At 35.2% G+C, this 18,838-nt stretch overlaps 1 protein-coding gene across 1 annotated transcript in view; it reads right to left on the reverse strand.

Moving 5' to 3' along the window:
• LOC132143439 (mitotic spindle assembly checkpoint protein MAD1-like) overlaps positions 1-18,838 on the reverse strand; it is a 71,249-nt gene that overhangs the window by 36,824 nt on the left and 15,587 nt on the right. Inside the window, exons 9-11 of the mRNA XM_059553643.1 lie at positions 17,052-17,138; positions 8,281-8,425; positions 257-397 (exon numbers count right to left, since the gene is read on the reverse strand). Coding sequence (XP_059409626.1) covers positions 257-397; positions 8,281-8,425; positions 17,052-17,138 — 373 coding nt within the window. The remainder of the gene's footprint in view (positions 1-256; positions 398-8,280; positions 8,426-17,051; positions 17,139-18,838) is intronic.

Below are 18,838 nucleotides of genomic sequence, written 5' to 3' on the forward strand. Positions count from 1 at the left end.
GTGCACCTATATATTTACCTAAATGAGATGAGTAAAGAGTGCTGTTGCCTACATTTATACCATGAGAATCATCCACACAAATTACTGAACTGATTAAATCACACTTAAAGTCCTATTATATCCTTAAGATAAATTAATTGGCTATAAAAAAAAAACTCAAATCAAATCAAACTAATCACTGAATCAATGTTCTGCTTTTTGAAAGGTACATTTGAAAGAATTATTTGGTGTGCATTATGGGTAATGTAGTTCTCACCTCCATCTCTGTATTGTGTGTCTGGACTTTCTGCAGCATGTCCTCTGCCTCCTTGACCCGGATCATGAGCTGAGGGGAGTACTCACTTGTGGCCAGCTCGCTGTCATACGACTCTAATATGGCCCTCATTCCATCGCGCTCCTGACCCACATACAAAAGCACAAGTTTCAATTCCAGAACTCAATTCAGGCCAAGCTGGGTCAGTACAATATAAAGATATCATGCACATAAAACTAGCTGAAACACTTGCAGAACCATAAATGGAGGACACTGATCTTCATTATCGTGTGAGCAAGTATAAAAAAAAATTAAAAAAAAAAATTCCAAATGAAAGAATCTGCTTATTGTCTTAATGCAAATTTGATTACAACAGATTTATTATGTTTCACTGGTTACTGAACTTAAATCGCATGCTTTACCGGTCAACCTAATCGATGTAATACATTTAACTGGTAGGCTTCAGTTGTAATGTCACTGTAATGTTTTAAATACAGGAGGACAGACAAAAGAAATATTAGAGGAGAATTAATAGGGTGAACGAGCTCCCTTCTGAGTCGGAGTCATCTGTGTAAATATCTCATTTTAAAAGTCGATTTAACCAAAATTAAATCTAGTCTAGTCTCTAAAACTGAAACCAGCAGGATCAATAAAACATTGTGATTCATTATCCGGAGTGTGAACTGAGAATACAAAAACGACCAGCAGATTAAAAACAAGCTATGACAGGCACATGCTCATATATGCACCCAAACAACACAGGTTGCTAAGGTTAATGCTGAATAACCTTCACTGAAAGACCTTTAACAACATTTGAAAGAAAAAGCTAATGATGCACTTGTGGAGCTTTAGTTAAATTAATCGGATGTAAAAATCAATGTGACTGATGTCAAAGCATCCATGCAGACATAGCAGTAAATTTGTGAATGTCAAACTTCTTCCAAAAACAACACTTTTTTTTTTGTGCACGGTTAAATTTTCATGGTAAATATAAAAAATTATGCGTACGCATTGATCTTAAACATGGATTTTGAATCGTGAATCATTGATTTCGGGTAGTAATCTATTTAAAATGCTAAGAATCCAATGAATCTTGATTTCTATAGTGATTCAATGCTTTATAAATACATTAAATTATTCCAAGCAAAATTAATGGAGATCTTGAACAGTGTTGTTTGTGCATCACATCTCTCCTTGTAGCGTTACACTTTTAACTGCCTATCACAGGATTGCACTCGTGCTCTGTACATAGCTCTAACGGATACATTTTTTAACCAGCCAATGTGTGATCTCTTCTTAGTACTCATGGCCAGTACTGCTAGAGTAAAGCAGCTTTAGTAGTTTTACTCTTCTGTAGTTTTTCAGTAGGCTCTCAGTCATTCCATTGACATTACCTGTGCGCATTTGGATGGAACAAAAACAATGCAAGTGTCTAAAAGCATACGCATAGTTCCATTGAATGATAAATTACTTTTAATTTAACCGCCTTAACTATCACTCACGTTTTGAAAGATAGACTTGAATGTGCATGATACTAACCTAAATTTTTATTATTCATGACTGAAAACATTTTGTAACATGATATTGATGTACCGTTTACATGGTAATGCAATGTCTGATTTTAAAATGTGTTTTAAAAGGATGAATTTTGAAATTAAGTTTTCAGTTGATATATAACTTTTGATGATTTCTAAAATGTGAAAGAGAAAAAGGCAACTAAGAAGTCTTTTTTTTTTTAACAAAGGTCAAAACTCCTGTTATAATTTAGATTTTTGAGGGTGCACTTTTGTCATAAATTGATCTATTAATTTTCCTACATAATTTTTAACAAAAAACATTGGTAAAATATATATTTGGGAGTATTAGACCTTTCCAACGATATATCAGTCAGTCAGTCAGTCAGTTTTTATTTATCCCCTTGGGGAAATTAATTTGCAGCATACTCCCGCAGACATCACAATCATAAAGCATATACAAGTAAACAATCACTGATTTAAAATTCAATCTAATTTAAGCTGGTCAGACCAGCTGACCATCAATCAAGGCTAAAAGAAGATTTTAAACATCTAATTGCTTAGGGGATGAAGGATTGTTTGGACCTGTTTTTAGTGCATCGAGGAACACAATATCTTCTGCCAGATGGTAATAATTCAAATGCGTCTGAAAGGGGATGCCTCTTATCATTCATAATGATATTAGCTTTACTCAGCACACTCTTTTTATATATACTCTCTATACCTGGTAACTTAGTTCCCAACATTTTACTTATCATTGTTATTTCATTCCTCAATGATTTCTTCTGAGCCTCTGAAGCATTTCCATACCAGCAGCTCACACAAAGTCAAAGCCCCATAAAACATCAAAAGCAATCTACTATGGACGTTAAAAGATATCAATTTCTTAAAGAAATACAACCTGGTTGTATCTTCTTACTTAAAAAGTCAGTCCATACATCCCATTTAAGCTTATGATCCAAGACTATACAGAGATATTTATAATGTGTTACTGCTTGAATTTGTTCCCCATTAATAAGTGTAGAGTGGGTTGTATCCTTTTCTTTCATTCTAAAATAAATAACCATCTCCATAGTTTTGGAGGCATTTAAGAGGAGATTCGATTTCTCACACCAGTTCAAAAAGAAATTCAGAACAGGGCCATGCTCTTCCTCTCCATCGAGTAAAAAGCTCACAATGGCAGTATCATCTGCATACTTAATAATGAATCTGTTTTTAAAAGCACTAGCACAAGAGTTTGTGTATAAAATAAATAGTAATGGAGATAAGACACATCCCTGAGGTGATCCGATCGAAGTAATCATTTTGTCCGAGATAGACCCTCCTAGCTTAACCTGCTGGCTTCTACAACTAAGAAAATCAGTCACCCAAATAAGCATCCTATTTTCTAATGAGAATTCTTTTGCCAGTGTGTCTATTAATGTTCTTGGAGAGATGCAGTTAAAGGTGATGAGAAATCCACAAATAGAATTTTAGCATGATTTTTTGGTTTTTCTAAGTGCAGATGTAGTACAGTTAAGATTGCATCCTCTACTCCCCTAGAGGCTTGATATGCAAATTGCAGAGGATCTATAAGATGCTTTTTTTTCAGATACAATGTGCTTTTTTACTAAACGCTCAAAAGATTTCATCACTAGAGATGTGGGTGCTATTGGTCGAAAATCATTTAATATTAAGGGTCTAGAAACTTTTGGCACTGGTACTATTGTACAGTCGTGGCCAAAAGTTTTGAGAATTACATAAATATTAGTTTTCAAAGTTTGCTGCTAAACTGCTTTTAGATCTTTGTTTCAGTTGTTTCTGTGATGTACTGAAATATAATTACAAGTACTTCATACGTTTCAAAGGCTTTTATCGACAATTACATGACATTTATGCAAAGAGTCAGTATTTGCAGTGTTGGCCCTTCTTTTTCAGGACCTCTGCAATTCGACTGGGCATGCTCTCAATCAACTTCTGGGCCAAATCCTGACTGATAGCAACCCATTCTTTCATAAACACTTCTTGGAGTTTGTCAGAATGAGTGGGTTTTTGTTTGTCCACCCGCCTCTTGAGGATTGACCACAAGTTCTCAATGGGATTAAGATCTGGGGAGTTTCCAGGCCATGGACTCAAAATTTCAACATTCCGGTCCCCGAGCCACTTAGTTATCACTTTTGCCTTATGGCACGGTGCTCCATCGTGCTGGAAAATTCATTGTTCTTCACCAAACTGTTGGATTGTTGGAAGAAGTTGCTGTTGGAGGGTGTTTTGGTACCATTCTTGGTCTTCATTCATGGCTGTGTTTTTGGGCAGAATTGTGAGTGAGCCCACTCCCTTGGATGAGAAGCAACCCCACACATGAATGGTGTCAGGATGCTTTACTGTTGGCATGACACAGGACTGATGGTAGCGCTCACCTTTTCTTCTCCGGACAAGCCTTTTTCCAGATGCCCCAAACAATCGGAAAGGGGCTTTATCAGAGAAAATGACTTTGCCCCAGTCCTCAGCAGTCCATTCACTATACTGTCTGCAGAAGATCAATCTATCCCTGATGTTTTTTTTTGGAGAGAAGTGGCTTCTTTGCTGCCCTTCTTGACAGCAGGCCATCTTCCAAAAGTCCTCGTCTCACTGTGCGTGCAGATGCACTCACACCTGCCTGCTGCCATTCCTGAGCAAGCTCTGCACTGGTGGCACTCCGATACCGCAGCTGAATCTTCTTTAGGAGATGATCCTGGTGCTTGCTGGACTTTCTTGGATGCCCTGAAGCCTTCTTTACAAGAATTGAACCTCTTTCCTTGAAGATCTTGATGTTCCTATAAATTGTTGATTTAGGTGCAATCTTAGTAGCCACAATATCCTTGCCTGTGAAGCCATTTTTATGCAATGCAATGATGGCTGCACGCGTTTCTTTGCAGGTCACCATGGTTAACAATGGAAGAACAATGATTTCAAGCATCACCCTCCTTTTAACATGTCAAGTCTGCCATTCTAACCCAATCAGCCTGACATAATGATCTCCAGTCTTGTGCTCTTCAACATTCTCACCTGAGTTAACAAGGCGATTACTGAAATGATCTCAGCAGGTCCTTTAATGACAGCAATGAAATGCAGTGGAAAAGTTTTTTTGGGATTAAGTTCATTTTCATGGCAAAGAAGGACTATGCAATTCATCTGATCACTCTTCATAACATTCTGGAGTATATGCAAATTGCTATTATAAAAACTTAAGCAGCAACTTTTCCAATTTCCAATATTTATGTAATTCTCAAAACTTTTGGCCACGACTGTAGATGTTTTCCATATAACAGGGACAATTCCAGTATTATATGAAGCTCTAAAGATATCAGTAAAAACTGGTGCTAACTGGGCCGCACAATGTTTTAAAACATTACCACATATCTTATCTGGACCTGGGCTTTTCTGATGATTAAATTTCTTAAAAATTTGACTAACCTCTATTTCATTGATATAAAAACCAGAAAGAGATTTAGTCAAAGATGGTGGTAGAAACACTGGAATATTGATTTTAAGATTTTAAGGGATTTTAAGATTTTACGGGAAGCATTTAAATAATCCTGTGAATGCACTTAGAGAATGCAGAACTGAATCGTTAATCGCATCGAATTTAATTAACAAATAGAATTGTTCTAAATGTGCAAAAATAGTTCTTGGAATGAATCAAATCCTTATGAATCAAATTGATTCACTGTTTACACAAAAATTCACAGCCCTAAATGAAATACATAATAGACATACTTATTACAAGTTGTAAGCAACAAAAGGAGGAAGGAAGGAAGATTTTATTCTTATCTCTGCACTACTTTTTAAAGGTCAAAGAGGTATCTGTTTTATTACCTGAAGTCATGAAAACAGTTCAGGTTTAATATGAGTTGTACCACCTACACTAGGTGGTTCAACACACTAGCACATATCAGTATATTCACACACATACGTACTTCAACACAAACACACACATTTTCCAAAGCTATTTTTCTGCTTCCATTGTAATGAAATTCACCTTTGCTGTCATCTTAAACTCACTTCATTCGTCCCACAGATAGCAAACTCTCATTTAGGACTCTATTATTTTGGCACCGGCCTCTGAGTTTCTGTGCTGGAGAGGGAATCTATGTGGGTGAGTGAGTAAGGAAACGAATCTGTGCCGCACTGCAGGTTTTTTTTTTTTTTCACCTCTATGGATCTTCATTTAATGGAGAACTTGGGTCAATGCTACAATAAAAGCTTTTTATCGTGGCTTTTAATCATAGCTAGAAAACTGTTAATCTAATATGCTCTAAAGACAGCGGATGCATTTTTCTGGTCTTGCAGCATGTGAAGTGCTGAAGTTGTCAATAATGGCTAGTGACAAACAGTCCCTAGATTCTAAAAAAAAAATCTGTGCGTGTAAACAGGTTTATCATCATATACAGAACAAGTAAAAAGTTTAGACGCTACTGAACTGACTATTGCTGCATGATAATTGTTAATGAGAAAATGTGCTCAAAAACTTTAAATTATGATTTTTAATCAGTTATTCTCATGAGAGAAATATATGTTTTAATTTCCTCAGAATTACTGCACATTCATGTAAGCACAAATCAAGAGAATGTTAACTCATATGCAGGGTTTACCTCATCTAGTTTTTGGATTTCTTATTTTCTCTCATATATTAACCGTCTCTTCTGGTAGAACCTTAACTCCAAATATGAATTCCAATAATTACCAATTATCCAATTATTTTTTCCCATTAAAATATCTATTAAAAGGACTTAGAATATTTGTCATGTTTGGATTTATTAGTTTGTCATTAGTTTGTAGTTTGTTAACTGCAACAAATATCACAAGTGACCTAGTGAAGGAACATTGACTGCATTACACTTTGAGCAAAACATTACAGTGAGATTGCTAAACTACAACACACATTTTTCTGTTTTCATATCATCAGTACTTTTTTTAAACAGTGTGTGTTTGTGTGTGCACATGATTACCACGTTTAGTAAAGATGAAGTCAAACACTGTTTCTTAAAATGTTTTCTTCCCAATTTAACAATTTAAGAAAAAGTCAGAAAAAAGGGGGTTCAGGATAAATAACCAGTAGACTGAATAAAGACTATTACTCTTCATTAACTAAGAGAAGCACAAAGTGTGATAATGATTAAAATACAATTAATTGCATTGGGATAAAATTGACTAAAAAAAATCTATTTCTAAACTTTGTTTTGTTAGAAATTACATTTGTAGAAAAGTTGTACAATGCTCTTACTGCTTATACAAAAATTTGAATTAAATGGACAAACATTTAACTGAGCATACCACTAACGTAATTAACTACTGGATAATAGAGAAACATATTAGCGTGCTAGCTTATCTTTACTCTTAATTACTTGTTCTAGAGGCTCTAATTGTCCATGTGTGTTTAGAGTGGCTTCCAGGCTGTAGGCTGAAGATGAGGATGTTCTAAATGTCTCCAGTGTGGACATCATTACACTCAAACATTGACCTCATTAAATCAAATACCACCTATTTAGCAGCTTATTGAAGCCTTTGTTAATTACCAGTTTGCCAAGCTGTTGACAAACAAAGAACAAGAGTATTATTCGCATACACAATAAGACGCTGCTCCAGTAATTTATCTAAATCTCATCCTAGCCTTTGGAGAGAACATCATGCCAGGAAGGAGGACACGTTCTAGATAGGAGTTACAGCCGTCCATACTGCTCAGACCGAGATTAAGAGAAGGATAATGGGTCATATCAGACTTTTGATTAATGTCCCTTGCTTAAAGGTTACTTTCAAACAAAACATTTTAATAATTTTCATGATTCAATGTCATCATTTTCTCATCCTCTTGTCATTCCAGAAGTTCATCTTCGAAACTAAATGAATTTCTGTCCCTCCACTAAAAGTCCACAAACTCTAATGCTTTAAAGATTCTTAAAGATATCACAAATGCATCTAAATTGAGTGGTTTATTGATGCATGAGAACAATTCTCATTGGTTAACTGCTCTATTTATATTGATGTCTTTTTATGATTTCCTTGTGAACTTTTTGAAGTGTTTTAAAGCTTTGGCTGCATGCAGCGGATGGACAGATGAAGAAAAAAAAAAAAAAAAAAAAGAGTCTTATGGTTTTGAATGACATAAAGGTGAGTAAATGATAACAATTTTCAGTTTTTTGATGAATTATCCCTTTAAGAAAGTATATTTAGACGGTTCAAGTTTCCGCGCATCCAAAAGAAATCATTCTAACATGTTACTTTGGCACATCATTTTACCATATCAGGACTGAAAATGATTGTTCTACTTAATTAAATCTTTTAAAGATACAATACTTTCTTAGTTGTTGATATCATGAGTACACTTGCATTATAAAATTTCGGGTTTTACCTATCTATTGTTCTAGCGAGAAAAAGCCACTTTGCCCTGGGGAGAAAGTGTTCTGTTCCAAAATGTATAGTGTTTACAAAGTATGAATCCTTTTGTTTTGAAGAGAGTAACTGAATGCATTTATTTTACACGTTTCTTTTTACCTTGGTGAGCAGTAGGACTCTCTTCTGCAGGCGACGGACAAGTGAATCCTGGTTCTCTCGTTTCTTCTGTTCTTCTTGAGCTTTGGCTCGCAGTTGAGCAATCTCGGGCATGAGCTCAGTGCGGGCCTTCTCCACAGAGCGAATGCTGAAAGAGACAGATAGAAAACGGCAGAATAACATTAGGATAGAACAGCTCTGGAGAGAACACAAAGAACTGCATCCTCTATATCCTGGAAGGTCATTTCCTTATAACATAAAAGCTGCCTTCTGAGTGCTCACAGCTGAATATATGCTCTTTGTTGCTGGGCCGTTCTGGGAAATAGCACATTGTTATGTGTAAGACATTGAGCCATTAACTATTCCTCTGAAACAGCCCTGAAAACACCCCCTGGTGAAGTTAAATGAATGAGCATGTCTGATTGTGATTAATCCATATTCATTACAATAATTAGCTTAACTAGACACTAACAAACTAAACCGCGACAAACACCAGTCTCCCTTTCTTACAGAACGCGATATATAAGCTCAACCAATCACAGCACACCATTCCACATTCTCTAGACAGTAATGGCAGTAGTGTTCAAAGTGCAATTCATAGTGCATTGTATATACATTAGTATGATAGTAGAATTAGTAGTAGTATTATCTTTTAATAATAATTAATATGATCTATTACTATTTTTTTTACAGAAAACCCTCAATGACCAAAAATATCTTAAGCATCACCACCAGTCTTAAGTTCAGTTAAAATGACAAATATGCATTCATTAGGCCTAAAAGTTAATTTTTACATAAAGGCATTGTGCTAGAAATATTACTATTATTTAGTAAAATGTATGTGATACTGCTACTACTGTTGAAAAAATTTATAAAACTTAATTTTTTAAAGAAATAAATCACAATATTTCTTCCACGTTTTAATTTTAATAGCAAATCCCCTTTATTTACCAAAAATAAAATGTTTAAATTTCATAAATTAAAAGAGAAATTAAATTTGGGTGAAACTTGTTTACTGTTTTTCATAATTATATAACTTGTAGAAAAACTTTAAACACAATTGTAAATAAGTATAAAGAATGGCATTGGTTTTATTTTTAGTGCTAAAAAGTTCTTTTTTTTTAATTAGCATATTTTTGTGTTTTGCTTTGGTACCGAAATTGGTACAGAGAACCGTGGATTTTCACTGGTATCGGTACCGAATACTGAAATTTTGGTACCGTGACAACACTAAATGGCAGCGCTCTAAATACACCCAGCATCCTAATTTTCCTCATCTAATTTGTACTTTGTGAACAACAAACAAGGGCTGCATGATAAATTGCACGTGATTGTCATGCGCATCTTGTCAGTAAAGCTGGTTCTGTGATTAATAGTACCGGTAAATCTCCATCACGTGGTTTCAGATGGAAATTATTCAGATGCATTTAATACACTGAGCCGTAGATCACTGACAAGCTACGTTACATCACATTCATTAGATGAATCACATTTGATTATGAATGCGATATTTTGTAGCTTGTCAGTGTTATTGTTTTTATTAATGCCATTTATGTTTTTGTTAATCGTCGTATAGCACTGTTCAACTAAATGAATGTAACATGGCATGGAATTTGAATGTAAGGGAAATGGCATTTTGGAATTTCTGTGGTCTAATGTGATAGTCGTTCACGTTCTTGTTCATGATTATAAAAAAAATTTTATTGCTGTAATTAATTAATAGCATTAACAAGTTGACCCGTTGAATTCATTTTGGAAGCGATGACTGATGGAAGTATTTTTATTCCAGTACCTGTATATAAGAATAGTACTGATAGAGATATATATAAGAGGTGTAGCGAATCAGCTCAAAGGGGAAATATGAATAATCAATCATAACTAGTTATGATTAATTATAAATATTTTGATTTACTTGACCTCTCAGTGTCAACTGTGTCAATTCTAAGAACGTTCATTTCCTGGTTTAGGAAAATAACTTTCTTACTGTACAACACTACTCTGAGCATGTAGCAAAAATCTGCATGATTAGGGAACTTCGGTTATGAGCAAACAATGATCAACCTCAAGTGTGATACAAGTAAGACTTTATTAACTACATAAACATTTAAACTAGTTTAACACACACACACACACATACAGTTGGCATAGGAAAAAGGGTTAAAGCTTAACTGTCAAGAGAAGAGGGAAAAAAAAAGTAATGAAGCTATCATTCAATTTGAAATTTAGCAGATCTACAACCTGAAGGAAACATCAGTTTCTTAGTTCAAACACACCTTTGTAAAAGGTGCACGATACTTAAATGTATCAATTAATAAGACTAAGTTTGATACTTGAATGTCTTGCCTGTTTGAAAAAAGAGTCCTGATGCACTTTGAAGGCTCAAGTTGATCTTTGCTGAAGTTGGTTGATGTAAAATCATAAATGATACATTTATGGAGTATAAATGATACATTTATGGAGTAATCATAAATGATACATTTATGGAGTGCCCCAAGGATCCGTCCTAGGTCCCCTTCTATTTTCAATATACATGTTGCCCCTTGGTAATATTATTAGAAAATACGGAATTAGCTTCCACTGTTATGCTGATGATACTCAGCTATATATCTCAACGAGACCAGATGAAACTTCCCAATTATCTAAGCTAACAGAGTGTGTTAAAAATGTAAAAGATTGGATGACAAATAATTTTCTCCAATTAAATTCGGATAAGACAGAGATATTAATTATTGGACCAAAAAACACCACACAGAATCTTGTAGATTACAATCTGCAACTAGACGGATGTACTGTTACTTCCTCTACAGTCAGAAATCTGGGTGTTATATTGGACAGCAATTTGTCTTTTGAAAATCATATTTCCAATGTTACAAAAACCGCATTCTTCCATCTTAGAAACATTGCCAAGCTACGAAACATGTTATCTGTTTCTGATGCAGAAAAGCTAGTTCATGCTTTCATGACCTCTAGACTGGACTATTGTAATGGACTTCTAGGTGGTTGTCCTGCTTCGTCAATAAACAAGCTACAGGTAGTCCAAAATGCAGCAGCTAGAGTCCTTACAAGGTCAAGAAAATATGATCATATTACCCCAATTTTACAGTTTCTGCACTGGCTACCTATTAAGTTCCGTATCAGTTACAAATTATCATTACTTACCTATAAGGCCCTAAATGGTTTAGCTCCTGCGTACCTAACTAGCCTTCTACCACACTACAACCCATCACGCACCCTAAGGTCACAAAACGCTGGACTTTTGGTAGTTCCTAGGATAGCAAAGTCCACTAAAGGAGGTAGAGCTTTTTCACATTTGGCTCCCAAACTCTGGAATAGCCTTCCTGATAATGTCCGGGGTTCAGACACACTCTCTCTGTTTAAATCTAGATTAAAAACGCATCTCTTTCGCCAAGCATTCGAATAATGTATCTCTTAAATTGTGAGTGTAGTTGCATCTGCATTTTTATTCTTTAGCTTGGGTTAAACTAATTTTACTTTGTTGGATCAGCAGCTATGCTAATGATGTCTCTATTTTGTTTCTATGTTTTGCCACGGGATTTACATCCCGTGGTAACTAGGATTTACACAAGCTCCAGTCTGGATCCAGAACACCTGAGAAGAGATGATGCTGACCCTCAGAGGACCCCAGATGATGCTAACCTTGAATCAACAAACAGAACTAACAATTTTTGCTACATGTGTGACTGCATCCTATAATTACTATTAATTAATAATATTGATAGTTCATCATCTAGCTGACTACGTCTTGTATTATTATTATTATTTTTATTTTTCTAAAATCCTGTCAAACGTGCACAAACTACTAGCTACTACTAAATATTGTAGAAACATAATTTTCTGTAAAGTTGCTTTGTAACGATTTGTATTGTAAAAAGCGCTATACAAATAAATAAACTTGAAACATAAAAAATAACCAGTTTGAGTCCGAGGATCTTGATGAATGGAAAGTCAAGGCTGAAGGCCTGACGCAAGCTTAGGGTGGTTTTTAAGACTCTTAGCTCAGCATCTTCTCCTGGAATTACTGAATCTAAAAGAATCGCCTGATCTGGTGCTCAGTGATCTATATAGGGTGACGATGTCATACCCTCAGGATTTGAGTGAGCCAATGAGGAATGGTAACTTTTGGAGGGAAGTTTTACAACTCTGTCTTTAGTATGTAGTCTTGCATATGAAATTAGATTGGGGGGAGGGGGGGTTCAAGAGAAGAATCTTTAAGATTCTTATAAAACGAATGTGTTGCATAGGCATCAACATATAATATGCACGATATTGTTATCGTGGGGACTTCTAAATACTGTGAATAATTATAGATAACAAATTATTTAGAATTTGGAATGCAATTTGAGAACACCTTTCCCATCAACTGGTCAAAATGCACAACAGCGCTGTAGTGCGTGTGTGCTCTGATGTAAACAAGCATGCATGAGAAGCATATGGGGGAACAGGTGAGAGACACTGAATGAAAGCACATTCACTCTCTGACAGCAGATGGCGCTAAACTGTATAAAATGCAGCCCTTACTCTGGAAACCCCATAAACAAAGCAGCTGCGCTACTTTTTAAAACTATTTAAATAGCCATTCAGATTTGTGTATTCGCTATGATGTTCAACACAGCGCCAAATACTTAAATATTTATACTATTTTTTTTTTACATTTTAATCTGGACTACAACATGCTCTAGATCTTGTTTGAAAGTGTTTTGATTCTTTATTGTTCATTCACACTTTACATTAGGCCTTATTAATTAAGATTAATAACTTCTTTAGCAAATGTAGCTATTGCTCATTGTGAATGTTAATGCTTTAATTAAGGTTAACTAATGAGATCTTATTGTAAAGTGATACCTATATGTCTTTATAGTTCTTTTGCACTTTAATCTGTGTAAAACTTAACTTTATATATTTTTCTGTATTACTTTATTGTATTTAAATGTTCAGTTACTTTTGTTATAAGAAAAAAGTTATTAAATCTGTATTATGGCCACTTTTTTTAAACTACTGTAAATTTCAATACCGTGATAATACTGTATACCGTGATAAACGTATTAGCATTTAATTAAAACATGAAGATTTTATATGGCATATCCCTAATCCTCGCCTTACAATTTACTTTCAGTATAATACTCTGACACTTAACCAGACAATATAACAAGGAGACAGACATTAAGAAAAATAAATGTCAATTTTTAAGGTTCACCATATTTCTATTATGTCTGTATGCAAAGCAATTCCATATTTCTCTTCTACAGCTCTGCTTTTCAGTGAATTGAGGGCATCTAGCAAGATTGGTCTCATTATCCGGCATTTCTAACACTTACCGAACTGCCGCCAGGTACCAAAATTTGGGTAATTTTACACTTTTCGCATTTTCGATATGTGATATGCTGTTGTGCAGTTCTTGTGCGGTGTCACTGTTAAGACACAATAACGGACATCAAAACAGTTAGCAAAATGGCAGTGCATATTAATATAAGAAGCTGTTTGTTTGTGTGCGCATGTGTCTTCTAGAGATAAAGGAAGGATGTTTGATACAGATAGACTTTGACTGGGAGAGCACTTTTCCACTTGACCTTGCAGAGTGAGAGAAATTACCCACAGCAAGAGTTCAATTCCATCAAATGTGCTGGAAAAGTGTGTGCGCGAGTCTTTGAATCTGCTGGATTAAAGGGAGAGAAAGTGCCAAGACTGTATGGGTGGACGTAATTGTACTTTCTGGAGGTAGTTGACAAGGGAAATTTGTTTGTAGGAGGAGGGAGGGTGAGTTTGTGTGGGCCGGCGTTTGCAAGAGCGAGTCAGCATGTGTATGTGTTTGTGTCCTCATTGCTAAATTGATTAACTCCTCTCATCTCTTCCAGATGCTAACTATCCAGCTCAATTTGAACTGTAATGAAAACCATCATGGCCTACTGTGGAGGGTCAATAAGACAATAATGCACAATATAATCACAAAACCATACCCGTCTCCTAACAATATGACCTTAGTGCATACTAAGGCTTATTATGCAAATTGCCTCTATTCGTTAGTGAATAGGGTAATTGATTTAGTTGGCCCAGTTTCTCAACACAGAAGGAACAGCTTAATGGAGTGATTCAACCAAGTGGACCCCATGAATGCACACCAATACACGTACAAACACATGTATGTAAAGCACCTATAAGCACTTGCGATATACCACAAAGAGGGTGATTTTACGGTCCATTGCATTATTCTATTACGGTTATCATTCACAGCCACCGCATTTCTATTTAAATGTTTGAAAATTATTACCAAAACAGCTGAGGGTACATCCTGCATATTGATTATCGTCTGGTGCCTGTTTAGGAAAAGATTCACCTGCCAACACGCATCCAACCTGTAAACTGAACAACCTTGTTTTTTTACATGATGTTTATGGGCAACAAAATAGGAAATGCATGATAAATCACAATAACAGACCTTCATACAGTCATGTGGCTCATTCACTAATGGTGCAGCAGTCTCTGCAAACAGTTATATAGGAAACTAGCAGCATGGTTTTTTTTATACCCTGATATAGATTGAGCAGGGAGGTCAATGTAAGTCAGTATAATGATTGCAAATAAGATAACTTAAGGCTATTGAAAGCAGAAACATGCATTTGTATTTTCTTTTATTTGTCCTATCTCGATGTCATCAGTGCCTTGTGCTATTCAATAAACATGATCACATAAAGAAAACAATTCAAAATAAATATTACAAAGGTGTACAAAACATCTATTATTGTACAAAATAAACTTACTTGGAATAATCCATGTTCCAAGGTAAGCTTATTCAACAGTATTTGTAGCAAAGTTGTTTTACAAAATAATAACACTAACAACAACAACAATCTTCACAAATAAATCTTAGTGAAGGTTAGTGAGGCACATTGTAAGTAAAATAAAAACAAATTTTGGAGGCCATAGGGTCAGCCATCAAACACTAAACTTGACTAGATCCAAAAAGCAACAGTCTGAACACAAAGAGGTCTGAGACACCATTACTGCTTTAGTGGACCAAAAAAGGTTCCGAGTCTAATTTCAGGAACAGGGACAGTGTAAACGTAAAAATAACTGGGTCATTTTTCACTTGGTCCACTTAAAGGGGTCTGGGTTCGGTTCTAGGAGTCATCAGATGCGGCATGCACTTTTACAAGTTGTTTGAACTGAAATGTGTGACAGCAGCGTATGTACACAACCACCCTATAATGATAAACATTCAACCAGTATTTTTTTTTCTTTTTATATCTCATTAAATAGTTTCCCCTTAATCAAATCAAGCCATTTTTAGAAGCCTGTCTGTGTGACATCACACAGACCCAGGCCCTTCCCACGATTGTTGATTGACACTAGCATTTTACCCTGAGTGAGCTGTCATCAGAACGCTATAGTTTCGATGCCATACCAGGAGTAGACAAGAATGGCTCCTAAGTGATCGAAGTGTTCTGTTATTGGATGTAAAAATTAACATAGCAGTCGTCATTTACTCCTGACATCTGAGAATCTGAAGATGCAGTGGATTACCTTTGTTTTTGAAAGCAATGCACCCTAAACGACCTAAACCTAAAAACTATTTTTTCTTGCAAATCATTTGTGATCACAAGTGAGTATAATTGCATAAATAAATAAAAATTAGTTTTTTTTTTGTTTTTTTTTTTAAGAACCAGACAGCCCCAACTCCTTCCATAAAGAACTTGAAGAAATGACAGCAGACTCATTACTTTGCAAAGCTGTTTTAGATGACATCATAGTTCATAATTAGCCCAATCTCAACACTCAGCTCATTAGTGAGATCTGATATTGTCAGAGTTTCGTTTGACTTGACTGCTCAAGTGACGAGCAGTGCAGCGCCGACACGCACCAACTACCATCGACCAATTACCATCTGACAATTAGAGAGAGAGAAAGAGACCAGAGATAGACTGAAAGAGCATCAAAGAGAACGGCTAATGCTGGCCGGCGAAACTCAAGAAAAGACCCCATTACTGCCTTCGAAAGAACTGCACAGGATGAAGACACCCACATTAGAGGCCTTGTCAAATAATGACATTTTTAAGCCCAACAAAAACTGACATGAACCCACATAGGGAAAGAGAGACTGTCCCAATCGATCACTCGAGGGACAGATCACATGCTCTGGAGTAGAGCTTTCACTCAAGAGTGAAGGTTCAATAGAGACTGTCAATCTAACAAATCATGCAGTGACAGCGGGGCACGACTAAATCAAATATTTAATCTGAAATTGCATTAGTTTTTACCAACAATCAGCTCTGTGACATTGAAGAAATAACTTTGGAACAATAGTCTAAAATTCTCAAATTTGGTTACGGTTTATTTTGATAATCCACTTCAGACATTCTACTAACTTTAAGCAACTTTACATGTAATCTAATTCTAATTTATTTGCAACTACATGACTAACTCTCAGAGTAGATTTAGGTTAAGTTTGGGGTTAGTAGAATAAGTTGACATATACTTGCAAAGTATCTTATAGTCAGTATGTTGTATGTTGTGGACCCATCAAAATAGGTGTTTGAAGATATTAAGCAGACAGTATATTAATAATCTAATAACTACTAGTTGACATGTAGTTGCAAAGTTACTCACTATTAGAAGAATGTCTAAAGTGGACTATCGTAATAAAGTGTTACCTCAAATTTACCTCCACACAACTTTGTTAAATCAGTGAGTGATGAGTCAAAATGAATGACCCAATGTCAGTGATCTAGATCTTAATGCATGTGAATTTGTGTATTTACCTGCTATTGAGTGTGTAGTTCTGCTGTTTCAGGTTCAGTTCTCGCTGCTGAATCTGTATGACCTCCCTGGACAAATCCTCAGGTTTCCTACAACAAAATCAATTTGAAAGTAAGAAGAGACAGACAGGTATTTTATACATATATATATATATATATATATATATATATATATATATATATATACATAAATATATTATACACATATATACACATACACATATATACATATATGTGTGTGTGTGTGTGTGTGTGTGTGTGTGTGTGTGTGTGTGTGTGTGTGTGTGTATGTGTGTATATGTATCTCAGATGTAAGACAAGTTAAAATGACTGAGGGGTTTAAAGTGGAGGGAGATGAAACTGAAGTAGCGACAGACTTTCCCTTGCATATTGTGATGTACTGTCAAGTATAACAAATAATCGGGATGAAAAAGTAGGGCAGGGACTCGGTTCTATCCATCGTTTAATGTTTCAATTTTATGTTACGAGCTATGCATTCAAAAATGGAGGCAGATCTGAATGTGAGCTTGTGGGAGCAGAGTTTAAGTGGACTGCATAATAAATGTTTCATTTAAGTTTTAAAAAAAGCATGGATGAATCATTCACATGGATTTACAAAACAGATAGCAACTTTAAAACAGTCTACTTTCCATGCAATGCTAATAATGACCCACAATAGTTTACCTAAAGCATCTAACAGTTCCTAGAGAAAAAAAAAAGTATTTTTCTTGTCGTAATTGTACACTAGCATACCTTATTCATGAAAAGCATTCTATAAGCCCACAAACTCTGAAAACTTAAAACTCTTCCCAAACTTAAACTCATTCTATAAAAGACTCATTAGCGCCTGCTAATGAAACACAAATTCATTTGTAAACTCATGATAGAATCTGTTTCCTAACAGAGATTAAGACAATTTCTCCAAAGCTATAACATTTACTTTTTCTAATTAAAAGTACAACTGTTTCCTGACGTTTTGCCACTGACTAGGTTTTCAAAATGTGTTTCTCTTTTAAAACAGCTCTTTGCGAAAACACATTGACTTTTTTCTAATTCGTCAAACCCACACACATTTCAAAATGATCCATTGTTCAGCGGTTTTTAAAACTTGATGTCATAACAGAAGTTATGTAATTTAAATTAAACAAAAAAATGCAATCTTCATTTACAATATTTGATATAAATTCTTCAAAATGTCATACAGTTACACAGGACTCTGTTTTGATGTTATTTTCTCAAGCGTTCTTCTCATAAAAGCAGGTTTTGACATAATTCTGCAATCTCACTTTATAAAATCTATGTTTTGAAATTAGTAGCAATATATATTTAAACTGCCTAAGATATTCACATTTACACTTAAAAATAAAGGTGCTTCACGATGCCATAGAAGAACCTTTTTGTCTAAATGGTTCCATAAAGAACCTTTAACATCTGAAGAATGTTCTTCAGCTTATAATTAGGTAAGTAAGAGATGGTTCTTTGTGGAACCAAAAATGGTTCTTCTATGGCATCGCTTGCAGAACCTTTTGAAGCATCTTTATTTTGTGTATTTGTATATCATACATAGCTAACCACAGGATCATGTTTCAAATGATCATAGGGCATGTTAAATTACATCTGCCATCTTTGATTTGCATAATTAACAGAGCTGTCAACATCAAACAAAAGGCACAGGAACTTACTCACACCCACAGACCGAAAGGCTTTGCTCAATTTTGACAAATTTTCTTAATTTCTGTGATGAAAGTGGTATCTTATAGCTGACACCTTTGTTCTATATTTGAGATGAA

This window comes from Carassius carassius, chromosome 7, assembly GCF_963082965.1.
Source record: "Carassius carassius chromosome 7, fCarCar2.1, whole genome shotgun sequence".
Classification (NCBI taxonomy): Eukaryota; Metazoa; Chordata; class Actinopteri; order Cypriniformes; family Cyprinidae; genus Carassius; species Carassius carassius.